This window comes from Gracilinanus agilis, chromosome 3 (assembly GCF_016433145.1).
Source record: "Gracilinanus agilis isolate LMUSP501 chromosome 3, AgileGrace, whole genome shotgun sequence".
Lineage (NCBI taxonomy): Eukaryota > Metazoa > Chordata > Mammalia > Didelphimorphia > Didelphidae > Gracilinanus > Gracilinanus agilis.
In genome coordinates, this window is record NC_058132.1 from 594,633,682 (window position 1) to 594,660,612 (window position 26,931).

The 26,931-nt window shown below is 37.0% G+C and overlaps 2 protein-coding genes across 3 annotated transcripts in view; one reads left to right on the forward strand and one right to left on the reverse strand.

Annotated features, from left to right (window-relative positions):
* The window catches only part of FAM126B (family with sequence similarity 126 member B), a 71,777-nt gene extending 52,991 nt beyond the window's left edge, over nt 1-18,786 (reverse strand). The window contains exons 1-2 of the mRNA XM_044670635.1: nt 18,611-18,786; nt 17,775-17,813 (exon numbers count right to left, since the gene is read on the reverse strand). The gene's annotated coding sequence lies outside the window, so the exon portion shown is untranslated. The remainder of the gene's footprint in view (nt 1-17,774; nt 17,814-18,610) is intronic.
* Nucleotides 18,787-18,856: 70 nt separating this feature from the next.
* Nucleotides 18,857-26,354, forward strand: NDUFB3 (NADH:ubiquinone oxidoreductase subunit B3). 2 transcript variants are annotated; one of them, XM_044670638.1, is made up of 3 exons: nt 18,857-18,924; nt 24,811-24,952; nt 26,073-26,354. In XM_044670638.1, exons 2-3 carry the CDS (start codon nt 24,813-24,815, stop codon nt 26,233-26,235), a joined length of 303 nt encoding a protein of 100 aa, XP_044526573.1. In that variant the 5' UTR covers nt 18,857-18,924; nt 24,811-24,812; the 3' UTR covers nt 26,236-26,354. The 2 variants fall into 2 exon arrangements, with proteins under 2 accessions (XP_044526573.1, XP_044526572.1); XM_044670637.1 differs by lacking the exon at nt 18,857-18,924 and adding an exon at nt 19,051-19,154.
* The last annotated feature ends 577 nt before the right edge of the window (nt 26,355-26,931 follow it).

The following is a 26,931-nucleotide window of genomic DNA, read 5'->3' on the forward strand; positions in this document are numbered from 1 at the left end:
CTACTGATTGTTCTTGCCCAATCCCTTTTTTTCAATCTCCTTTGCTGATTCATCATGTGTGCCACTAATTGTGTGTATCCCAAGGTTTTTGGCCTTGAAAAATTTCTCCTCTCTAAACTATCTTACTTGGTGATTTCAGCTGCAATGTGTTCAATTACCATATGTTACGATTAAAAATGTTAAAGACTGATGTTATAAGAGAAATTAATATTTTAATTGCCATGGCCATGTTGGTAAAATATATATGCCCGCGCCTGACTATCTTTTAAATTTACCACCAGTGCCCATCCTGTCTCTCTCATATGCCAGCCGGCCTACTCAGGTAACCAAGAGGCCGTCTCCTGGCCGCCCTCCGAATTTAAGCTGCCCTATATGTTTGGGGACGTCAGAGATGTCCCCACATCCAAAAACCAGAAACCCACTGGATCACGGGGAATGTAGTCTCAAAGTCCCCAAGTGTCCACAGGAAGTTAGTAAAATACTTTTAAATGGCACCTCCCTGAATTCCAAACACACACATATCTATGAAAATGAATCCCAGATCTCGAATCCTGCACATTACCAAATATTTGTTGGACATTTTATTTTTTTTTTTAATTTAAATTTTTTATTTTTTAGAAAAATTTTTTCCATGGTTACATGATTCATGTTCTTGCCCCCCCCCATCCCGTTAGCCAATATGCATTTCCACTGGCTTCTTCATGTATCGTTGATCAAGACCTATTTCCATATTATTGATAATTGTTCTAGGGTAGTCATTAAGAGTCTACATCCCCAATCATATCCCCATCAACCCATGTGTTCAAGCAGTTGTTTTTCTTCTGTGTTTCCACTTCTGTAGTTTTTCCTCTGAATGTGGGTAGCATTCTTTTCCATAAATCCCTCAGAATTGTCCTGGGTCATTGCATTGCTGCCAGTACAGAAGTCTATTACATTCAATTTTACCACAGTATATTGGTCTCTGTGTACAATGTTCTTCTGGCTCTGCTCCTTTCACTCTGCATCAATTCCTGGAGGTCTTTCCAGTTCACATGGAATTCCTCCAGTTTATTATTCCTTTGAGCACAATAATATTCCATCACCAGCAGATACCACAATTTGTTCATCCATTCCCCAATCGAAGGGCATCCCTTCGTTTTCCAGTTTTTCACCACCACAAAGAACGTGGCTATAAATATTTTTATACAAGTCTTTTTCCTTATGAAAAAGGGTTTGGGGTACAAATCCAGCAATGGTATGGCTGGATCAAAGGGCAGGCAATCTTTTAGCACTTTTTGGGCATAGTTCCAAATTGCCATCCAGAATGGCTGGATCAATTCACAACTCCACCAGCAAAGCATTAATGTCCCAATTTTGCCACATCCCCTCCTTGTTGGACTTTTTAAAATGGATAACCTATAGACATCTCAAACTCAGCATGCCCAAAGCAGAATTCAATTTCTCTCCTGTCTTGTTCCCAAATCTACTTCTCTTCCAAACTTTCTCATTACAGTCAAAGGCATGTACAACGATCCTTGCAATCATCCAGGTTATCATCTTTTCAGTCTACCTCAACGTATACTACAGTGACCTCCCATTTAACCTCTCTGTCTCGATTTCTTCCTACTCCAATCCCTCCTCCAAACAGCTGATAAAATGATTTTCCTAAAACATAAATCTGATCATGTATCACCCTCCTCATGGCTTTCCATTACTTTAGCAATCAGAAATAAACCCTGCTTGATACATACAGCTATCCACAACCAGACTTTTTTCTACCTCCTCAGTCTTCTTGCATGCTTTTTCCCTCTTTGTATTGTACAATCTATCCATAGGTGGGGTAGGAATAGGGTTGACTTAAAAAAAACAAACAAACTAAAATAACTGAAGAGACAAAGTACTATGCTTATTGGGGAAGAAGATGGGAAAATCTTAATTTGCGGAGTAAAAAAATCAATGTCTACCAATATTAGAGAGAAATGGAGGAGAATATAAACATCACTCTCCCAATTTTAAATGTGAATGGATTAAATAATCCCAATAAAATGAAAACATTCAAAAACACAAGAGATACAGAAAAAAGTCTTTAAAAAAGTACAACTCATTAAACAATAAAAAAAATCCTCCAAAGTATAGGCAGAAAGGGACCATTTAAAAAAATTGTAAAAAACATCTATCTAAAATCAAAAGCAAGCATCATATGCAATGGGGAATACATCAGAACTCTGTCTAATACAAGAATAAAACAAGGATATCCACTTTCTCCATTATCATTTGATATGATTTTAGAAATGCTAAAAGTAGCGATAAGAAAAAGCAATTAAAGGAATAAAGATAAATGAGGAGGAAGTAAAACTATTCTTATTGCTGATATGATTTCTTTAGAAAATTTTAGGGCATCAGAAAAGATACTAAAACAACAGCTTTAACAAAGTTGCAATCTATAAAATAAACTCTCAAAATTAAACTGCATTTCTATACGATAATACCAAAATCTAAGAGTCAATAGTAGAAAGGGAAATCTCATTCCAAATAACTACAAAACGCATAACATATTTGAAGATCTACCAAAGCAAACAAAATACTTCTATACATTCAATTGCAAAGTTCTCAAAATAACTTAGAGGACTATTCAGTGCTCATGTCTAGGCCATGCATATGGAATAAAAATGTCAATACTATTAAAGTAAATTTATATGCTTAATGCTCTATTAACCAAATTACCTAGGCAAATGGCATGGAGAGCAGAGAAGCAGAAAGAATGGGGGCAGGCAATGGTATGATAGAGGAAAGTACACAGCAGTGGGGAAGGAGAAGGGCACAGTGTTGTGAGGATTATTTAGGTATTAGTTTATATATATAGTGAATATGGACCTAGCAGGAAGGGCTGAAGAATCCCAAGATGGAATGAAGAAGCAGGAAGTGTGTTTCTGGCTCACTGACAGAGACTCCATGGTGGTTGGGGCAAGCAGCAACTAACAACTAGAAGACACCAGATTTACCAGTGATCCTGTGGAAAGACCATCACCTACTTGTGGGAGATTTTGGTAAAGACTGCTAAATCTCAACCTGAGTTGCAGGTCAACTTGGGCCCAAAATCTCCCACAAGTAGGTGACGGTCTTTCCAGGCCCAGATTAAGCAAATTGCTTAAAGCAGTGTGATGGGCAAAATATGGCCCGGATCTGGCCCGTGGGGAATAGTTTGCCCATCACTACTCTATACTATTATTACACTGGGTGATCTCATCAACTTGATGTATTCAGTTTTCATCTCTATGCTGATGATTTTCAGGTCTACCAGCTTTTCCCTCAAATCAGAATTCTAAATACTTTCAGAAGAATTGGACTAACATTGTCATTTTTTCCTTTTGTTAATCTTTGCCAGTCTGAAAGATATAAGATAAAACCTTGAAGTTGTCTTAATTTGCATTTCTCTGATTATTAGTAATTTGGAGCATTTTTTTCACATGGCTATCGATAGCTTTGATTTCTTCATTTGAAATTGCCTGTTCATACCCTTTTGACCCTCTATCTATTAGGGAATGTTCCTTTCAAATCTTGAATACGATTCTTTTGAGAAATTTGCCACAAAGATATTTTCTTAGTTAGTTGTTTCTCTTCAAAATGTTTCAGCAATTTCCACTCATTGTGCCTAGTTCAGCTCTCTATGGCAAGCAAAGTAAATTAAAAAAGGGCTTTTGTCTCTACCTGTAGCTCCATTTCCAGTTCCTTCAACCAAGCTTAAATGACATGGTCTGTATTCACCTTCCTGGTCACTCTCAAAATACAGTATTCAGAACTGAGCAAAATTGAACTACCAGGGTTGAGTATAACAGGATCAGTCTCTCCTTATTCTGGATATCTTCTTTTGAAATGCAGTCTAATGTAAAATGACCAATTCTGGCTGTATATGGCAGAGGGACAAATGGCAATGGCAAGAAGTGGGGCTAGGGTGGAATGTGAATAATATCTAAGGAAAGCTAACGTGAGCCATTTAACTCATTTAATTTTTGTTCTTATCAATTTATTAACAAGAAGAAAAAGTACAGGGCCTCAGAAGAGAAGTTCAAGAACTGAGTGAATTAAAACGGTTTTTAGAGGTCTGGCAGCTCAGGAAGGGTACATAAAAGAAGATGGCCAATGTGGAATATGAAGTGTGGCTAGAAGAGATTTTATTATTATTATTCTTGTTACATATGGCTATATCTATAGCTTTCTCACTACTAGAAAGTCTTCATGAAAATAATTCATAAATACATTGAGAATATTTGTGAGGAAAATGTGAGATAGGAACAGGAATGTTTTTGCAGAGGATTTTGGAACTCTTGTGTGATCCTCTTAGGACTTTATTTTATTTTTTTACTGTGTTTAAGGTTTTTTGAATTGGAAGAGTTTGCAAAAATCTATGTCTAGTGCAGTGGTATATTTCTATCTTACAGATCTAGATATATACATACATAAAGAGTGTGTATAATATCATTATGTATGTGTATTAGTTATAGATATATGTAATGAATAGATATAGTCATACCATACTGTTGACTCAAAATGAGCATGAAATTCACCAAAATTCCTTTTCACATGGACTTCTGTGTGGCCATCCTATACTTGCAAAATTAATTTTTTTACTCAAATTGTAGACTTTTACACTTATCTTTATTAAGTTCTACCATATCAGTTTTGACTCACTGAGTTAGCCTGTTCAAATCTTTTTGATTTGAATTCAAATTCAAATAGGGTATTCCACTAGAGATTTGCCTTTCTAAAAAGAGAACTTAAGCATAGTAAAAAAATAAACAAATTAAAAAACAACCCTACAAGTCAAGAAAGATCTGCTAGAAGATTTCCAAAATCCTTTGCATAAACATGTCTATTCCTATCTTCTCACATTTTCATCAAGGACATTCAATATATTTGTAAATTATTCTCATGAAGATTTTCTAATGATGAGAAAGACAAAAAAAAAATAGATGCTGTTATCATCTCAGTTGCCTTTTTGGAACAGTATTAGGCAGTTAAGTGCACAGAGTTCTAGTGTGGAGTTGGAAGATAATGAGTTCAAACTGGGCCTCAAACACCTGCTGGCTGTGTAACATTGGGCGGATCATTTAAAATCTATCTGCCTTAGTTTCAATTGTAAAATGAGATTAATAACAGTATCTACTTCCCAGGGTTGTTGTGAGAATTAAATGAAATATTGGTAAAGTGCAGAGAACAGTCCCTAGTAAATAGCAAGTGTTTAAAAAATGCTCATTCCATTTCCACTTTAACATCCATGATTTTTCTATTCATTTTGTAGTTTTACCTGTTTCAAATCTTTTGAGAAATGATCAGTCAAAAACCTCAAAATCAGCATGAATACCTTTTCTAAATACTTGGGCTGTTTCGACTAAACATTTGTGTTCTTTAGTGCTATTTCTACTTTTCCCTGTAGCACACTAAGAATGGAGATGTTAAGAGTTAGGATACTGGTTCCACTGTCATTGATACAAAAAATTGAGTATAGAAGCCAAGACAGATCTTTTCTACTTTTTGTCAATTGTCCTCTCAGTTTTAAATCCCAAAACTCTTAAAATGACTGGTTTTACTTAGATCTCAAGTGAAGCCCTTTTGTAAATTCATTTTCCCTCCACTACTTCTCATTGTTTTAGGAAATGATATTATCTACTCATATTTTAACTATCTACTATGAATTTGCAAATGAGTTTATATTCTGAACTGGCATTGCACTCAGCTGCCATATGCCTGCTAGGCAGAGATTTATCCAGCATTTTAAAATCTGCAAAGTGTTTTATGTATATGCTCTTATAACTTTATGAGGTAGATATTACAAGTATTATCATCCTCCACATCTTATACGAAGAAACTAAGACTCAGAGTTTAAGTGCACTATTTTAAATTATTAGATGCAGACTTTGAAATTAGGTTTTATTTCTACTCATATGTTATTTGTTACACCTTGTGCTTTATTTAATCAATGCAAAACATTCACCATCAAGACAAAACTCAGAAACTGTCTTAACTAGCAAACACCTAATTTTGTCAACCAGTGATGTGACAAAGAACATTGGTTTAAAGTGTAAGCTCACTTACAAAATATTATGGGACAGTCCAATGAAGGCAGCTGGAGGGAAATAAAGTGATGGATAGGCTGTGAGCCCTCTTTAAAAGGAAGCTTTAAGCAGAAGTTCTTTAGCCCTCCAGTCAGAAAGCAGAATTTAACAAGGGTAAATGATGATAGGTAAATACCAAAGCTGATGTAATCTTGAGGAATGGAAGAATGACTTCAGAGTATGTTGTTTACACCTGACTAAGGGAAAGGATGCAGGAAATAAGAGAATTGCTATATTCTGAAGGCCACAGATGTCCATCATCCAGAAACACCTACTTTCCATTAAGGAAGCATCATAGGATCATAGACTTAGAGCTGGAAGAGATCTTAAAGATCACCAAGTCCAACTCCTTCATTTTTATAGATGAGGAAAATGATGCCTTTGGAGAGCTCAGCTGGTGCCATCCATGGAAGATCCTCAGCCAAGAAGGAAAGAACAATTACCATAGGAAGCAAGCTTATGAGGAAATCATTTTTCATATCTGAAAAAAACATATAGTTTTCTTTGTTTAAATGTATGTTAAGCATGTAAAACCCAGCAGAACTGCACGTTGACTATAGGAGGGGGGTGGGAGGAATGGAGGGAAAGAATATGAATCATGTAATCATGAAGAAATTTTCATAATCAATAAAATTAAATTTAAAAATTAAAAAAATAAATGTATGTTAAGGATAAAAATGTATGATTTATGGGAGCAGGGCAATAACTGTGGAGGGCAACGAATAGGGCTTTAGCCTCTGAATTCCCCAACATCACCTGTTGAAGGAGTAAGGTAGCACACTTCCTTGAGGTCCTCCCAGGATCTTGTATTCAAACCAGGAAAGATTATTCCCTGTATCATTCTCCCCAGCCTCCTACCTATTCTCTCCTTTAGGGAGTTGCTCGGCACAATCGCACTCCTCCCAAATGACAGGCAAAATTCTTAGTAACTGCTGGGAAAGAATCCTTTTAGGGAAGTTTGTATCAAGAGACCAGACTATAAAAATCCACAGGGCCTTGGACTGGTTAATAAGAATAGTGTATGCATCTAGAGAAAAAACCATAGGAGTAGAAACAAAGAAGAAAAACATGATTTATCACTCGTTTATATGGGTGCATGTTTTGGGGTTTTGGTTTTAAAAGATCCCTCTATTACAAAAATGAATAATATGGAAATAGGTATCAAGTGATAATACATGTATATAACCCAGTAGAATTACCTGTCAGCTCCAGGAGGGGATAGGGAAAAGGGGAGGGAGAGAACATGAATCATGTAAACATGGGGAAATACCTTTTAAATTAATTAATTACAAATGTAAAACAAGTAAGAACAGTATATGCAGATGCAAGGAGAGAATAAAGTTAGAAAATTTTGGAAAAATGTTTTAGCTTTGAGACAACTTTCAGATTGGAAAGAACAATCAGAATTTCTATGAAGATCAAAGGCTTCATACTTTGAAATTATCTTTATTTTCTGCTTTTGCTAGGAGCAAGGAAAGAGTCAAAGCTTTATTCAAGAGGAAATCCTTTTAAAAAAACTACATATGAAAAAAATGCTCTAAATCACTATTAGAGAAATGCAAATTAATACCCTGAAATACTACCTCACACCTATAAGATTGGCTAATATGACCAAAAAAAGGAAAATAATAAAATATTGGAGGTGATATGGGAAAACTGGGACACTATTGGTAGAACTATGTACTGATACGCCCATTCTAGAAAGCAATATGGAACATCCTCAAAGGGACATAAAATTATGCATACCCTTTGACCCAGCAATACCACTACTGGGTCTGTATCCCAAAGAAATCAGAGATGGGGGAAAGGATGTACTTGCACAAAAATATTTTTAGCAATTCTTGTAGTGGCAAAGAATTGGAAACTGAGGGAGTATCCATAGATTAGGGAATAGATAAACAAGTTGTGGTATATGGTTGTAATATTATATTATAAAAAATGATGAACAAGACGAGTTTAAAAAAAAACCTGGAAAAATTTATATGAACTGATGCAAAGTGAAGTGAGCAGAACCAAGAGAACAATGTATACAGTAACAGAAATATTCAATAATTAATTGTGAAGGACTAAACTATTATCAGCAAAACAAAGTTCCAAGATAATCCCAAGGGACTCATGTTTAAAAATGCTATTCCAGGGGCAGCTAGGTGGCTCAGTGGATTAAGAGCCAGGCCTAGAGATGTGAAGTTCGGAGTTAAGATCTGGCCTCATATACTTCCTAGTTCATATACTTCCTGGGAAAGTCACTTAACTCCCACTGACTAGCCCTTATCATTCTTCTGCTTTGGAACCAATACTTGGTACAGGTTAATTAAGAAAAAAAAAAAGCTTTCCACAGCCACAGAAAGAACTGTTGACATCTGATTGCAGATCAAAGCATGACATCTTTCACTTTATTTCCTTCTTGAATTTTTTTACTATGTGTGATATGTGGCATAACAAGGAATATGGAAATATGTATTTATGAAAGCACTGGTATAACATATTAAACTATCTATTGTGTAAATGGAATTAGCTCATCCTCATTCATTGTTAAGACTCTAGCCATCAGAAATAATGTCACCCCACCCAACTTAGTGGGGAGGGAAGATTAGTTACCCACAGGTGACAATAAGTAACAAATCAAGAACAAGGGACTGCCCTTTGGGCAGTCTAAAACAGTGTTGAGGCTGCCATTTGTCCACTTGAAATTGAAGTTGGATGCAGGAAGTGATGAAAGCTGCTGTCTTTTAAGATATGATGGTAACTTCCTGCGGAGGCAGCTGGTACTTTAAACTTGGTGTTGAAGGATCTCTGCTGAGACCTCAGAAGGCTTCCCTCTGAATTGTCACATGGGTAAGTTAGGCTGACTTCCTTTCTCCTCCCTTGGCGTTTCTGGAGGCTCTAGCCTCAAGGAAGCCTCTCTTGCCTCTCTAATTGTAAAAGGCCTAATGGCTAGTAGCCTTATTTAATTAACCTCTGTGCTCCTTTGTTGGGGCCTCTAAATTCTTATCTGGTCCTGACCTCTGATCCAGCCCAGAGTTTCTCTCTCTCTATTTCCCTACCTTCAACCTTCCTAATTATAAATAAAATTCCATAAAAGCCATCCTGACTTGGGTCTCTTTTAATTTGGAATCCAGCTAATCAGATTCCTAGAGACCATACCTTAAATGTCTAGTTTCCCCTCTTACACTACTGACTGGGGCAGAGGGAAAAGAGAAACTGAATCACAAAACGTCAAAACTACTGTCATACATTATTTCTACATATAATTGAAAACAAATTAATTTCTCTCAAATGAAGTGTGTTCTCCAGAGAAACTAGAACATTGAAATACAAAGCTGTCTTCAGGGATTTTTGACAACATAATGCCACAAAACTCCAAAGCTCCACATCAGAGAATGTGGGTGTTATAGGAGATCTCAGAACTCATAGGATTTAGATTTAGAAATAGAATAGATCTTAATTAATTTAATACAATTCTCTGCTTTTACAGGAATCAGAATCAGAGAGGGGCTTTTCCTAAGATTATAAATACACAGACTAAGGAGAAGCTACTCTGATTCTAAATTGTATATTATTTCTACCATGTTACACTATTCATTTAGGCCAAAATATATTTGAAAAATATTCTCTACCACAACTGCAAGAAGTAATCATCCAGTCTCAGCCTGAAGATCTCCACCAATGGGTAATTCACTAACTTACAGAGTAGACCAGTCCACTTCTGGATAACTACATTTATTATGAAATTTTTCCTTATTTCAAGTAAAAATCTGCCACTGTAATTTCCACTCATTGTTTTGAAATCTGCCTGCCAGTGCCAAACAAAACAAAGCAAACCCCTTAAAAATGTATTTTTATCAATGTCCTTTGTTTTTACATCAAAGTCATTTCAAGTCCTCACATAATAAACCCATCTGTGACAAAGAAAAACAATTAAGAAAAAGAAAAACATTCTATATAGATGCTCTTTGACAGTAGATTTTAAAAATATTCTGCTCTAGTAATCATATATCCCATGAGGAAGAACATATGTTTCATTATCTAGAGGCTTTAAATAGTTTTTTGCAGTAGTTAGATTTTTGCCTCACTTATCATGGCCTTTTCATTTACTGTTGTAGTTTTCACCTTTCCCCCACCCCCAGCTGATAGTCCTTTAGATATTTGAAAGCAACTTTCCTATGCTCCTTAAGTTTTCTCTTCTCCAGACTAGACATCTGCAGTTCTTTCAACCAATGATTTTTAATTACCTCACCATTCTAGTCACCTTTCTCTGGACACGTTCCAGGCTGTCATAGTCCAATAGTTCAATGATCAATGTGGTGCTGGGAAAACAAAACATGATACAATACCTAAGCTCAGGCTTCCATCATCTCCCATCAGGAAAACTGCACCAGTTTCTTAAATAGATTCATTTAAATTTAGCCTCCTCCATGTAACTGCCAAAATAATCCTCCTAAAGAACAACAATGATTACTGAATGTCACTATTCCTCTGCTCAAGAACCTTCCATGGCTTCTTCCTGCTTTGCCTTTAGATGCAAACTGCTCAATTTGGAATTTAAAAATTCTTACAATATGACATCAGAACTCCCTTCCGAGTTTATTGTACATCATATAATCTAAATTCCAGACAAACCAGACACTTGCTGTTCCTTGAACTTGGCACTCCATCTCCTACCTCTAAGTTTTTGCACAGATTGGCTTGTAATGTTAAGAGTACACTCCCTTCTATAACTCTTGTCTCTTCAAGTTAACTTCCTATGGGAATCTTTTCCCAGATCCTATTATTTGTTACCATCTCTATTCTTAAATTCTCTCATTAGCTAGTAGGAATCTTGGAAGTAATCAAGTCTAATCCCTTCATTTTACAATTGGGGAAACTTATTCCCAGGGAGTAACATCCATAAGTTTACATAAATTAGAGACAAGATTTAAACCTAAGCCCTCTAACTTCAGAACCAGTGCTCTAGGTACTGCATTCAATCAATTTATATGTGGCATCCAGCAGACATAAACTCTTTGAAGTTATAAATGACTTTTTTGCTTTTTCTTTGTATCCTTTGTGCTCAGCACAATGCCTTGGCTCATATTAAGTACTCAATAAGTGCTTATTGTATTAGATTACAATACTTCTTTGAGAATGTCTATTATAACTGCACTGTAAGAAATGGATGTAGAAGATAATGACTGAGACAATGACTACTAAAAACAAGAAAATGTTAAGATATCTCAGAGAAAAAACAACTGACCTAGAAAACAAATTGAAAAAAGAAAATTGAAGACCCATTGTACTACCTGAAAGCCACGACCAAAAAAAAGGTTCAGTCATCATTTTAAAAAAAAAATCACAAAAGAAAACTGCCTCCATCTCTTAGAACTCTAGGGCAAAGTGAAAATAGCCACTTTTTGGAAGAAACACCAAAATGAAAACTCCCAGAAACTGGTAACAAAAATCTAGATCTTCCAGGACAAATAAAAAGTACAGCAAGTAGCCAGGAAGAAAAAAATTCAAGTACCAAGAAGCTACAGTCAGGACATCATATGATTTGGCAGCAACTACCACAAAGGAACTTCGAGCTTAGAATTTGGTATTCCAGAAGGTAAAGGATCTAGGCTTACAACCAAAAACAATATTATTAAGAATTAAGAATAGTGGGGCAGTTAGGTGGCTAAATAGAGAGCCAGGCCTGGAGACAGCAAGTCCTAGTTAAAAGTTTAAATCTGCTCTCAGATACTTCTTAGTTGTGAGACCCTGGGCAAGCCACTTAATCCCAATTGTCTATCCCTTATGTTCTTCTGCCTTGGAACTGATTCTTAGTATCTATTCTGACAGAAGGTAAGGGTTAAAAAATAAATTAAAAATATTAAGAAAAACAGCATAATCCTATAGGGGAAAATAAGGGTCTTTAATTAGAGAACTTTCGAACATTCCTGAAGATCAGAGCTGCATAGAAAATTTGAAGGGCAAAGACAGGAGTCAAAAGAAACATAAAAGGTAAACATGTGTAAATAATCATAAAATACCACACTAGCATAAACTGCTTATATTTTAATATATGGAGATGTGTCCCTTCTGAACCTTATCATCGTCGGGGGTCACAGAAGGAATCTAAATAGTCTACAAGTGATTCTGTTAAAACTCAAAGGTCGTAAAATAAGAATGGAAAATGAAGATAAGAGGAACATACTAAGGAAGAGGAAAAGAAACAAAAAGGTTAGGGAAAATTATCTCATGGAAATGGGATGCACAAGTATAAATTTATACAAACAAGAAGGAAGGGATAAGTGAACAGGTAACACTTGAACCTCACTCTCATCTGAACTGGTCAAAGGAGGAAGGGACAGAAAGAGTAATTAATATTTGAATATCACTTTCCCCTAAACTGGTCAAAGGAGGAAAGAATATATACACAGAGTAACTGGGTACAGAAATATATATTTTTATTAAAAAATTCAATTTTATTTCAAATTTATTATATTCAATTATATTATCTCTCCTTCTCCACCTACTGAGAAGGCAACAAAAACAAAACCTATTACAAATGTGTATAGTCATGTAAAACAAATGTCCACATTAGCAACATAAGAAAGAGAGAAGAAAATAGACTTCAATCTGTACTCTGAATCCAGTAGGTCTCTACCTGGAATTGGAGAGCCTGTTTCATCATGAGTATTATATTTAGTCACTGTGTTGATCAGAGTTATTCCTAAGTCTTTCAAAATTGACTATTGTCAAAATATTACTGTTATTGTATAAATTGTTGTCCTGGCTTTGCTCACTTCATTTAGAATTAGTTCATACAAGCTGTCTCAGGATTTTCTAAAACTATCCCTTTCATCATTTATTACAATATTATCATTTTCCATCACACTTCTATATTACTACTTGTTCAGCCATTCTTCAATTAATGGGCATCAGTTTTTCAATTCTTTGTCACCACAAGAAGTGGAGATATAAATAGTTTTGTACATATGAATCCTTTTCCTCTTTTTTTTGGTATCATTGGGATATACACCTGGTAGTAGTATCACTGAGACAAAGGGTATGCAGTGTCTAATAGCTTTTTGGACAAAGTTCCAAATTACTTTCCGGAATAGCTGGAGAGAAAGAAATACATTTTGCTTAACAGGGAAAACGAAATAGAACAGGGAGAAGAAAGCATAAGAGGGGAGTTAGATTAAAAGATGGATCAGTCCTCATATGGAAATATATATATATATACATATATATATGTAGAGAGAGAGAGAATATGAAAGCACTGATATAACCTGTATCAAACTATTTACTGACTTGCAGAGGAGGGAGAGAATTCGAATAAAAAAACATCAGAAAACAGGTGTCAAAAATTGTTTCTACATGTAATTAAAAAAAAAAAGTCCTCTAGGCAAAACAAACTCTAAGGATACACAAAATTATTTGTAGCGGCTTTCTTCACAGTAGCAAAAAAAAAATTGGAAACTGACAGAGTGTCCACTGACAGGGGGAAAATACAATACATAAATGTGGGGAGAAACTACTATATTAAAAAATGGTGAAGGGATAGAGAAATGTAGGAAGACCTGTAGGAAATGACGCACAGTTAAGTGAGCAGAACCAGAATGACAATTTAAACAATGACACAAGGACAATCTTGAAAGACTTAAGAAACCTATCAGCAAAATGACCAACCACAATTTCAGAGTACTAATCATAAAATATACTACTCACCTCTTGATAGTGTGCAAATTAAGACATTTTGGGGAGGAAATGACCAGCACAAGAATTTGTTTTGCTTAACTATATATGTCTTAACAGGAATTTTTTCTTTCACAATTAGTAATGGGAACAAAATGGAAGGGAAAGGTAATTTTTTCTTATTGAAAAAAAATTTCTGAAGAAAGGATGCAGAGAAAATAAGGAGATTTGTATGAAATGTTGTAGAATAAAGCAAATCTAGGAGAACAAATATACACAATAACTACAATACAGGGATTATTTACTTGTAATGGCTAATTTTGGTGCCAGCAGGATGAGATGTATATGATGATCTAGCAAAAGGAAGGAAGAAGAAATGGTCAGACTCAGATCAGAAGAACCAGGAGAGAACAGTATCAAACCTGAGAGAATAGAGAACATCCAGGAGAATATGGTCAATTGGATCAATGGATCAATTATCAAAAGTAAGAGTCTGAAGAGGAGGTAGACTGAGAAAAAAGGCTATTAGATTTAGCAATGAAGGAATTATTAGTAACCTTAGAAGGAATTTCAGTAGAGCTGTGGACCAAGAAATTGAACTGCAAATGGTTCGGAAGAGGGGAAATGTAAAACTGTAGGTAACACTAGAGTGGAGTTTTTATGAATATGCTTATGAAAGGGAAGAAATAAATTAGATGATCATGAAAGGAAGAAAGATCATATGAAGATTTTTAAGGATGAGAGAGACTCTGGCATGTTTGCACACAGCAAGGAAGAAGCCAGCTGATAAAGAGAAAATAAAGATGAGAGATGCAGTGCCTGAAGAGGCAGATTCCTAGAAGAGATATCACTTTTACTTCATCAGATAGCAACAATGAATCACAAGAAAAATGGGAGCACAAACTGAGTCTGTCCACTATGAAGTGATGGACTTTGCTCCTTACCCTCTAGGGTTCTTTGGTGAGTAGTGAGTAAACAGCATCCAGACAAGATGATAGGTAGTATCAAGCATCCTTTGCTGGTTACACCAAAGAAAGACAAACTATAGATGTAGTGTACACAACCCAAGTGTAAATGTCAAGGAGTTCTATTGCAGAATCTAAATGAATCAATAATTAATACTCAAACTTTGGGTCCAAATGAACTAATACTCAATACTCAATTCTAGTACTGCAGTTTCATTCCAAAACAGAAAGGAAAGTACACTCAAAAGACAATTTTATATTCTAGTCCAATCTTTTGAGTTCTTAGAGAAGTACAGGCCCTTTAAGTACATCAACCTTTAAGCATCATGATGCTCATGATCTCTGATATCTTGTTAATGATGAAAGTGGATAGAATACTGGAACTGGAGTAAGACTTAAGTTCAAATCTGGCCTCAGTCACTTCAAAGCTATGTATGATCTTGGGCAAGTTACAATCTCACTCAAACTGTTTCTTAAGTGGGGATAAAAATAGCACCTATCTCACAGGTCTTTGTGGGGATAAAATGGATTTATGTAAAGCACTTTACAAATTTAAAGCACTACATCACTAAACTCTACCTTAGTGTACTGAAATCTTAAAGGAATGACACCTTCCTAATTCAATCTCTTGTCTTTCTTCACTCCCCACCATTCTCTATACCTCTAGCTACACAATTCTTCCTGTTCCAGCAACTTACCTTTAAAGGAAAATATCCACAGTCCTACCTTAGGAATACATCTTATTGATAACAATGTTCCTATGACTCTAACAATTCATTGTAGTTTTTTTAGGGAAACAATGAAAATTGTTGGATGAAATCTGGCTCCAAAGAACCCTAGCAAGACCCAAAACAAAACAAAGCCTTTATAAACAGGTTTGTTTTTTTAAACCTCTAAACAACTTCTATAAAAGGAAAAAATAATTAGCAATTTGCTAATTAGTGATAAATCATTCTAACAGCATTAAATCACTTCAGGCACCATTATTTTGTCTAAACTCAAAAAGAATATAGGTTATCTGGATTTTCACATTCAAAGAAATATCCATTTATTGTTTAACTTGATTTAACTTAGCTAAGCTAGGTTTCAACAACATAGTGTGGTTCTGTTTAAAAGTCACTCAGAAGGGGGCAGTTGGATGGCTCAGTGGATTGAGAGCTAGGCCTAAAGATGTGAGGTCCTAGGTTCAAATCTGGCCTCAGACATTTCCTAGCTGTGTGACCCTGGGCAAGTCACTTAATCTCCATTGCCTAGCCCTTACCACTCTTCTGCCCTGGAACCAATAAATACTATTGATTCTAAGATGGAAGGTAAGGGTTTAAAAAAAAAATCACTCTGAATCATTACACAGGGTGAGGCCAATTAATGAGGAATAGTTGGAGCCAACTGTAATATTATCTAAATCTATTTTAAAAAGCAAAAGATAAATTTCCAGCTAATAAGGCTTCCTGAGGCAAGGCAGGCTGCCCACTTCCTTTATACTTCCTCTAAAGAAGCCTTCCTGACAGAAATAATCCTCCATCAACCAACCAATCTCTCATTTCTGTTTTACTGTTTTTAATGCTTTATGCACTGACAGCTAGGTGGCGCTGTTCCAGGAAACAGAAAGAGTTCAAATTTGACCTCAGACACAGACTAGCTGTAGACCCTTCTATACATATCATTTAAATTGTATGCTTCAATATCCTCAACTATAAAATGGGGGAAATAACAGTATTATCCCACAGGATTGTTGTGAGATTCAAATGAGCAAATATTTATTTAGCACAATACTTTAGCAGAGTAGGCATTATATAAATGCTTATTCCTTTCCCTATTATGTCATACTTGAATCAAGGATTATATCATTTTTCACCTTTGTCCCCTTGGTCCCTAACACAATATAAATAGTAGATATTTAATATGTCCTGCTTGAACGAAGATAAGCAAGAAAAATACTAAAACCTTATTGACTATTTAATATCAATAACTAATTATCCTTATACTATTTGTTCTACTATTCCTCAAGGTACCAGGAGTTATTTCCATATAATATACAACCCAATTATAATCTATATTGACACCGGCCAGCCATTCAGAATTAGTCATTAGCTCTCCAAATAAATCTGGTACTCTAGTTACATAACAGGAAAAAAACCAAACACAGGCATAATAGCAAAAATTACTTTTAGGTATCTCAGCACAATGTAAAGAAAATTTAAGATTACAAGGATTTTACTTAAAAAAAAAAAAAGGATCAAAAACATTGTGAAAACAAGGTTGGTCAGCCACATAAAAATATTTAAAATAAAATTACTCTCTCTGCATAGTACTTCAGTCATAAATGCTTGTTAAATGGACTTTCACAGAATCATCTCTCCCCCTCCCCCCACTTGAAATTCAAAATTGGGTGTCAAGATTATAATGGGGAAATTACCATGGGGAGGGAGGAAATAATACAGTAGGAAGTAGTTCTGAACCTGGGTACAAGAACATTACAATGTGTGAGAGTCAGTTTAAGAAAACAAAATAGTTATTATAATAATATAATATAAACAATATAGAATAATAGAAATAATCTAATATAAAACTACATTTGTCTTTACTTGTTTAAAAAATATATGAAGAATTTTGCCTTTATCATTTAAATAATCCTATTTCAAAATTGTTTTTTCCTATGGATTACAAAATCAAGCTTTTTAATCTGGTCAGAATTTGTTCTTCCTTAAAATACCTGGATTTTGTCACTATGTCTATCTTTATAGGTACCAAACTACATATTTCAAGTGTTTGCAATCAATTAGTATCTTTATAACAAGAAAATTGCAATACCTTAAACACAAAATATTTACTGGTAGTTACAGCTTTGAACCCATTTTTCAAAATGTTCCCCATAACAAGTAAAGAATACAGAAGTTTCCTGGAAATCCACAAGCGTTTGTAGTTTTAGTTAGTAATTTCAGGTCATTTTCTTTACATCACATTTCCTAAGGTTCCTATTCTCAGGTAATAATGATGCACCACCGAGTTTCCCATTCATTAAACCTCCTCCCAAAGCAAGCTCCCAATTTATACTTACCTCCTACTGTTAATTAGTGAAGCTCGAGTCTCTTCTTTTCTGAAGAAAAACATTGAAAACGGTGCTATCAGCCTTGAGAGTTAAAATAAAAAAAAAAACCCACAAACCAAGAAACTTTAAAGCCCGTTTCATAACAAACCTTTTAACCCCGCGCCTTTAACAAACTGACATTTGGCATAAGCTCTCCCTGACTCTTCTCCTCTATTCTCACCCCTTTCGCTGTCAGTCTGCTCCCTAAGTTGTAGCCGAAGTACCGGGGCCAAGACAGAATCCTGACACCTCCACCCAGGGGTGAGACGACCTGTAAGTCTATTACCGACCGTAAATGTGAAGTAACCAAGGGTTGGTTACATAACGTGCACCTACGAAGAAATCCGAGGATCTGGCTGTCTGAACTATACCACTAGAGTACCTTCTCACCCTCGCATGCGACCTACCCTCTACCCCAACCCCCATCCCATTACCTCGGCAGAGGTTCGTTTCGTTGAGGTGGCAGGGAAGCCTCTAGCTCGGAGAGAGGAATTCCCTCCACCCCAGGCTACACCTTCTCTACTCCCGGCCCCGCCCCCGCAGGCTCCACCTCGAACCCCAGTCCTCCAGCCCCTGCCCCCATAAGGGTCTTCCCAGGATGCCGCCACCTCCGATCCTCCAAGCGTTTACCTGGGCAGCCAGAGGCTAGGAAGCAGCTGACTGAATGACTGACCCCTCGAGCTCCCCGACCTTCTCCCTCCCTGCAGCCCCTCCGGCGCGGAGCGCTGTCTTTCATTCGGCCAAAGAGGGAACCACCCATCCACGTCGGCCGCATCGAGTCCCCAGACCGTTCAGCAGGAGCCTACCTGTCACCGTCGCCGTCCCCTTCCTGCTCTAGGAGCCGCCGCCGCCGCCGCCACCGCAGCCTCTCACAGCGGCAGGCCAACTGCAACACAACAACCCGCCCTCCCATTGGGCAGCTCCACGCCCTCAACAACGAGCATACTCATTGGCCACCGAGCTCTCTCCACATTTCCCGCCCCCTAACCGCCCCTCAGTTGTGTGCACCTCTCATAGGATTCCGATATCTAGATTCCTTTTCCCCCTTCGTGCTCAAAGTCTCAACTTCAGTCACTTTCTTATAAGCAGCCAAGACAAAAGAGGTTCCTCAGCGGGGCAGGCAAGTTAAGGCTTCTCTTCCGCCCCCTAACACTCTCATCTTCAGTGTCCCGCCTTTCCCATCTTCCCACAGTTCTTGGAACCCTTCAACAAGCCTCAGGTCCATCCCCCCCCTCCCCGCCTCTAGGTAGTTCCGTCCGGTTGACTTCCGCTTCCTCTTGACTTCAGCTGGGGGTTGGGGGTGTGTGTATTGAGATTCCTGTGTCCCTGGGAGGTCAAGATTCCTGTCAGGTAACTTCGGGACGAAAGAGGGGGGAAGGGATAGAGAAGATGCGGGACCACCGGGTCTGGGAACAGGAAAGTGTGATGCATCTGCCCTTTGGCAAGAGATCGTGTCGGGGGAGCAAGGAGGGTACCCCTGACCACCCCGTTACTCTTCTTCGTGCCCTCAGCGGATCTGGCCTGCTGCTCCGCTCCGCCTTCTACTCCACCTCCCCACCCCAAAGGCCGGAATACGCTTCCCCCTCATCTCCAAGGGATGGGATGAAATCTCGGATTAGACCCCAGCTCCAACATTTCGCTTCCCGACCCTTGAAACTGTCGTGTCACTTTGACCTTCCCTGTCCACTTCGTGTCTTCCAATTCGTACAAGTGCGAGGGTCATGCCCGGCATGGAACTGTTTGCAGCTATAATAATTCAGGGATTAGGACCTGTTTCACCTTTATAGATTTCCTGATATAGGCCCATTAGATGACAGTTACAAACTTAAATTGTATCTTGCCACAATGACACCCTCCCTCCCCAACATTTAGAGGAGAGACCCCAGCCACTTCGCACAACTAAGAAGATAGAGGGAGGCCATCTGAAGTGAAGTGCAGTACCACTGCTCCCCTTCTCCTCTTCCTCTTCTCAGTCTTTAAACATCTGAATCATTGTCTGCTCTCTTCCATCTGGTCACTATCTATCTATCTGTCTGTCTGTCTGTCTGTCTGTCTGTCTGTCTGTCTGTATCTATCTATCTATCTATCTATCTATCAAATCTCTCTACTCCTCACTAAAGCCAATAAAATGAGTTAATATTTGTAATGCTCTTAGCCTGGCTCATAGGCTGGAGAAATACTTATTCCCTGCCTTCCTAGGTTCCTTTACCTATACTCTGTAGAATGTAAACTGGAGAGGTAGGGGAGGACTGTCTTTCAATTCCCTATTGCCTCCTCCAGGTCCTTGATCCTGCAATCCTCTCACCATATATACCTTCCTTTGATTCTTTTAACCTATACAGTTCCTGTGCCATATCCGTCTTCTCTGTCAGTGCCAATTTTCTCATAAAAGTTATCTAAGGGGCAACTAGATGGAATCAGGATGGCCTGGGTTCAAATTTAGTTCAGACACTTCCTAATTGTGTGACCCTGGGCAAGTCACCAAGCTCTGTTTGCTTAGAACTTGCCCTTCTGTCTTAGAGTTATCATTAAGATGGAAAGTAAGAGTTTAAGGGCAGCAGGGAATTATTTATAGTTGGTGACTCCACTTTGCCTGGAAAAACAAGGAGTAGGGGAAGATAGGGTTGGGTCCCCATTATTCTGCTGAAACTGCTCTGACTTAAGTCGGTAATCATTACATTTGCCAAATCTAATGGCGTTTTTGCATTACTCATTTTCACATTGAGCATTTATTTGACCCTTTGTACTACCTCTCCAACAGTCTTTCCTCTTCCCTTAGCTTCATCTACACTCTTGAATTGCTTCTCTGCCATTTGTTAGTACTTCATCTTCTTTCCAATGTCTTAAGAACTATTACTTCTAATGTACAGTTGTGGTACTCTCTCCATAATTTGACTTTGTCATTTCAGGCTTATTTCATGTTAGGTAGGTATTCCATTCTTGTCCCAACTTTGCTACTTCATATATATGTGATAGAGGGAAATGATTCTGCCAGAACTTTTTTCTTAACCCATACCTTCTGTTTAAGAATAGTTCCAAGGCAGAAGAATGGTAAGGACTAGGCAATTGGGCTTAAGTGACTTGCCCAGGGTCATACAGGAAGCATCTGAGGTCAGATTTGAACCCAGGTCCTTCCAGCTCCAGACCTGGGTATATCCATCCACTGAGCCATCTAGCTGCCTGATAGGTAGGTTTCTATAAGGGCCCATTCTTGGCCCTTTTCTCTCTCTCCAGTCATTCATTGCTTGATGTCATTCATTATCACAGCTTCACCCTCTATCTTTCTGCAGATAACTGCCAAAACTTTTATATCCAGTCCTGATCTGTCTTCTCAGCTTTAAATTCGCATCTCTTAACTGCTTATGGGACGTCCATACCTGGACATCTCACTGACACTTTAAACTCCTCAAATCTAAAACCATTTTTAGTATAGGAAAGGACATTAGAGATAATGTAATCCAATGACTTTTTAGGGATTAGTATATTTGAGGTCCCATGATAATAAATGAGTACTTCTGCAGAGTACAACATACAGGTTTTCTGTGAAAATCAAATAGCATAATGTATGTAGAGTGCGTTTTAGTGTGATACTGTATAGTTGTCTAGGTTTTTTTTTTTCTCTCTATTACACTATAAACTTGTTGAAGGCAAAGACTACCATATATATCTTTGATATCTTCCCTAGTATGTAACACAATATGCTTTAAGGAAAAGGACTGTTATTTTTCATCTTTGTGTCATTGGCACCTAACAAAGCTTCTTGAATGTAATAGGCACTTAAGTTTGTTGAATTTAAAAAGTAGTAATAACAGTGGACAATGCTGATTCATATTCTTAAACATTAAGCTTCTACTCTTTCTCTTAAACAATAAACTACAAAAGTAGGAAATAACCGTATCAATCACACTTTTTTAGGCTGTTTTGTTTAACTTTTTTATGGAAAGGTATTTTTGTGGATGAGGTTGGGAATGTAGAAAAATAATGTTTGGGTTTTTTTAAAGCTCCTCCCCAAAAAAACCTTAAAATCAATAGCCTTCTTTTTCCAGTGCGCCATTTGGTTTGTATGCTTACCAGACTTAGACGAAACAGCTTCTGGTTTCTTCACATCATGTAATTGATTTCTAGATTTCCAGTTGTTTCTAGGTTTGTTTGTTTTTTGCTTCTTGGTTATTTAAGAGAAAATAGCATATCATTAAGTCCCTAATGCAAGCAGGACTGTATATGCAGGACATTTGAATTGGTACTGGTGGAAGCTAGTTAGCTAGCTTACAGTTTTTACTACTTTATACAACACTGAAGAGCAGCACCAAAACTGGTGTGGAAAAATACTACATTTCTCCCTCTTATGTGGTGAAGATATCTTAATCAGTCAATTTCAGCAATCTGAAATGATTTCTATGTGCTAATTGATGAGGATACAAAGAAAGGTAAAAAACCATCCCTGCCCAAGAGCTTATTGATATTCTTGTACAGATTTAAGTAAACAGAATCAGGAAATGATTACACAACATTACACAATTTCAACAGTGTAAATGGCAAGAATAAGAAAAACCCAAAACATGACATAGAGTACTATGTAATCATAATGACCAAGCTGGGCCCCAAAAGAAGGGATAAAAAAGTACACTCTTCTTTGTAAAGATAGAGAACTATGAGGGTAGGACATCGCATATAATACTGCCCAACTCAGTTGATATGTTGATTATTTTTTGCTTAAATTGTTTTTTTTTTCTTAAATAAGAAATAGCTTGCAAATTAGGCATGAGAGAATTATATGTCCAGAAGTAAAAGTGACACGAACTTAAAAGTCAACAAGGTTTATTTGTTTTAAAATTTTAAATCATAACAGCAAATGTCTTGAAGATAGAAAGAGCACTTGATTTAAAGCCAAAAGATTAGGGCTTCAGTTCTGAGCTCACATGCTGAATTATTTCTTTGGCCTAGCTCAGTTTCCTCCTTTGTGAAATGAAAGGGTTAGAGTGGAAGATCAGATTTTATGAACATAAATATGAAATCAGATTAATGCCCCCCCCTACCAAGAAGTTATTCTTGACATAGAATTGTAACAGAACTCAAATAACCATTGTGATAATCTAGTCCAGAGGTGTCAAACACTGCCCACAACACTAGACTGAACCTGAACCACGTTAAAATGTAATTGAGGAGACAGCTAAGGGGCTCAATAGATTGACAGCCATATTCAGAGATGGGAGGTCCTGGGTTCAACTGTGGCCTTAGTCACTTCCTAGCCGTGTAACCTTAGGCAAGTCACTTAACTCCTTATTGCCTAGCCCTTACCACTGTTCTACCTTGGAACCCAATATATGGTATTGGTTCTAAGAGGGAAGGGAAGGGTTTTTTTTGGTTTTTAAAAATTAATTGAGAAATTAACAAATTAGCTAAAAATACAACAAAACATAGATATCATTATTTTCTAAGTCAATTTGCAGCTTGCAACTAACCTCTTATATTAGTAATGGGCAAACTACAGCCCTCCGGCCCCCTGAAATATTCTATCTCGCCTTAACATTATTTGTAATCTGACAAATACGATGAGTAGGATACAATACAATGAAACTTAGAAAGAGTTGCTTTAGAAACAGACTGACATGAGCATTTCCTTTCCTTTGGCCCCTCTTTTAAAAGTTTGCCCATCACTGTCTTATATGATTTGTCGACCGTTGTTTCTAATGGAGTTTGACACTACTGCTTTAGTGCAGTCACCTTATTTTATAAATGAGAAAACTGAGACCTAGAGAGTTTATTCGTGGTAACAAAAAATAAATGTCAGTACTGAGAATCAAATCTATGTACTCCAATTTTAAATCATTTTCTCTTCCCACCACATCATAATTAAACTAATATTTTTTAATTAAATTATTTTTTAAATGGACTGGCTATACCCCAATTTTTTCTGTATTCTAATTTCAATATGTTCTATAATAAATACTGAGTTGCTGCAATTATTTGAGGAAGCAACTAGGTGGCTCAGTGGATAGACAGCCAGCTTCAGAGATGGGTGGTGCTGGGTTCAAACCTGGCCTCAGTCACTTCTTAGCTGTGTGACCCTGGGCAAGTCATTTTACCCCTATCCTATAATTTCTCTTTCAGTAAAAGATTTTTACCCAACCTTCAAACTTTTAAAGTCATCCCTATAGCAACATTAAAAATTCAACTTGGATATTTTCTAGCTATGTAATCTTGGAATTGGTATTATATGTTTTTTTAAAAACTAGCAATGTGATGAAATTGAGATGATGGCGTTTATACTACTTGCCTTACAAGGTTGGGCAGCTAAGTGACAAAGTGGTTAAAGTGCTGGGCTTAGAATTGGGAAGACTTACCTACTCAAATTCAAGTCTGGGGGGCAGCTAGGTGGCTCAGTGGATTGAGAGCCAGACCTAGAAATGGGAAGTCCTAGGTTCAAATCTGGCCTCAGACACTTCTAGCTGTGTGGCCCTGGACAAGTCACTTAATCTCCATTGCCTACCCCTTACCACTCTTCTGCCTTACAACGAATACACAGTATTGATTCTAAAATGGAAAGTAAGGGTTTAAAAAAAATTCAAATCTGGTCTCAGACACAACTAGGGTAACCTGAGCAAAGTCACATAACTGTTTGCCTCCGTTTCTTCATCTGTCAAATGAACTGGAGGAGGAAATGGCAAACCACTCCAGTATCTTTGCCAAGAAAACCCAAAATGGGACCATGAAAAAAGTTGGGGACAATTGAGAAATGACAAATGAAAAACAATACTTTCAGGGTTGCCATTCAGCAAACACTTATCAAGTCCCTGCCTTATTCAGAGATTTACAAAATGCTCATAAGAGTAAGCTATCATTGAGTGATAAAGTATTTATGAAGCCCTTTCTCTAAGCCTGGCACTTTACTAAACATTAGGGTTACAGATATAGGCAAAAAAGAAAGGCCTTACCTTATGACTAACCTCCATGTCCTGAAATCATAAGCTGCATATTCTTGCTTATTTTAATTTCTTTCTATAAGGCATGGCACATGAACATGGACATGGTCATGGTCATGGAAAAATTGAACTCCCCGATTATAAACAGTGGAAGATAGAAGGAACACCCCTACAGAGAGTCCAGGAGAGGCTGGCTAAGCAAGGTCTCAAGGATCCATGGCTCCGGTAAGAAGACCTCAGTAGCTTAAATGTAATCATATAACCTCAGTTAGAATCTTCATTTCCCATGTATCTTTTCCTAAAGAAACATTTTTTAAAGTTTGTGTTATATTGATTTTTTGTTAGCTGTACTCTAGTGTGCTGCATGTTTTTCTAGGGAGTTCTCCTGGTGGGTGATAAAAGCTTTTGTGCAGATGTCACATAATGCAGGGAACAGTGAGTCATGGCATATTTTCTGCTCTAGAAGAGAGGCTGTCATCAACTAAATTGATCTTATACATCTAGTTTCTAATAATTTCAGTCTGTGATTTTAGGAAGATTTTTGAGTGATAATCTATATTTGTCCAGGGAAATGCATTTGTAGGAAAATTCATCCTACTCAGAGCTAATATTCTTTCCTAAAGTTATATCTGCTCAGCTTAACCTTCTGTTTTAAAAGTAGCCATGGGGGCAGCTGGGTAGCTCAGTGGATTGGGAGCCAGGCCTAGAGACGGGAGGTCCTAGGTTCAAATCCGGCCTCAGACACTTCCCGGCTGTGTGGCCCTGGGCAAGTCACTTGACCCCCATTGCCCACCCTTACCACTCTTCCACCTATGAGCCAATACACAGAAGTTAAGGGTTTAAAAAAAAAAAAAGTAGCCAGAAAGAAGAATGCTAGAGCAAGAAATAACAATTTATGCTTCTCAGTATAGATTCCCCCTTTCTGAAAACAACTATAATCACCATTAAGTGATTATATAGTGTTATACCTGACTGGATCCATCCCAAAGTCCCAGTATTTTATTAAATACCCTCATAATAGGATACTTATTCCCTATGGAAACAGAAGAATCAGGCTGAATAACTCTTACCTCAATAAAATCAAAAGTAACCAAGCTACTATGAAATACATGATTGTTCATTCATAGATTATCCCTATTTTGCATGTGAAGCTTAGAAATAAATAGACCCATCTATCTTATTCTATGGAGAAATGGCAATTAGAGTATTCTTAGGCCATTTGCATATGTCTGCCTGAAAGTTAGAAATTAAATATGAAATTTTTACATCCAAGTAATTGTAACTAAAACTTTTTTCCTTTTTTTTTTTTTTTTTTTTTTTTTTTTTTTTTTTAATTTATTCCTAGCAACGAAGCTTGGCGATACATGGGTCGTTTTGGAAAACCTGCCACTTTTTGTAATACTTTGACAAGAGGATTCAAATGGGGTTTTGGAGCATTTTTATTAGCTATTGGAGTGGAATATTTTATAACTGCTCCAAAGAATGAGGAGGAATATTCCAAACACTAAAATTAAGAAATAGAGGAATAATAGCTAATTATTTAGAGTAAATGTTTGCTGTTCTGTAGTTTGTTTATTTGCCCTGTTAAAGATTAATATTAAAATTTCATTTGGTAAAAGAACCTGTATACCTGGTTTTGTCATTTTATCCAAGAAAAAAATATACAAATCCATATCAGTTTGGATTCTAGGACTTAAGATGGTATATACTGCTAGGTTGACTTTCAGACATTTTTGTGGAAGGTTTTTTTTTTCATGGTTCTTTTGCCATTATCTACTAGGTGAAAGTTTATAGATTATGTATATGGGACAAAATCTATTACAGATTCTTTGCTACCTGATCCTATTTGGTAGACCAAAAACATTTTCCCTTACGCCATTTTTTCCTGCTTTTTAACTCAAACATTGACCAAGTTTTTACAATATCTTGTGCAGGCTTTTATGTTAAATGCTAGAATACAAAGATGGAAAATAACATAGGCCTTGCCCTTATGGAGCTTATAATTTTATAAAGGACATTACCCATACTCAGATATAATACAAGATAAAATATATTGGAGTAAAGGAGAAGCTCAGATGGAGCTTTGGGAAAATTTGATGAGAAAAATCTCTTTTGGCTAGGAGATCAAGGAAGACTTTTTTTGGAAGAGGTGACTCCAAGGCTGGGCCTTTAACAGAAGAATTTTGTTCCCTACATAGGATATA

Bases quoted from the DNA above. Each gene is read 5' to 3' on its own strand.
- NDUFB3 (XM_044670638.1), top strand. From the start codon at position 24,813: ATGGCACATGAACATGGACATGGTCATGGTCATGGAAAAATTGAACTC. The intron at 24,953-26,072 runs GTAAGAAGACCT...ATTTATTCCTAG, and splicing joins CTCAAGGATCCATGGCTCCG to CAACGAAGCTTGGCGATACA.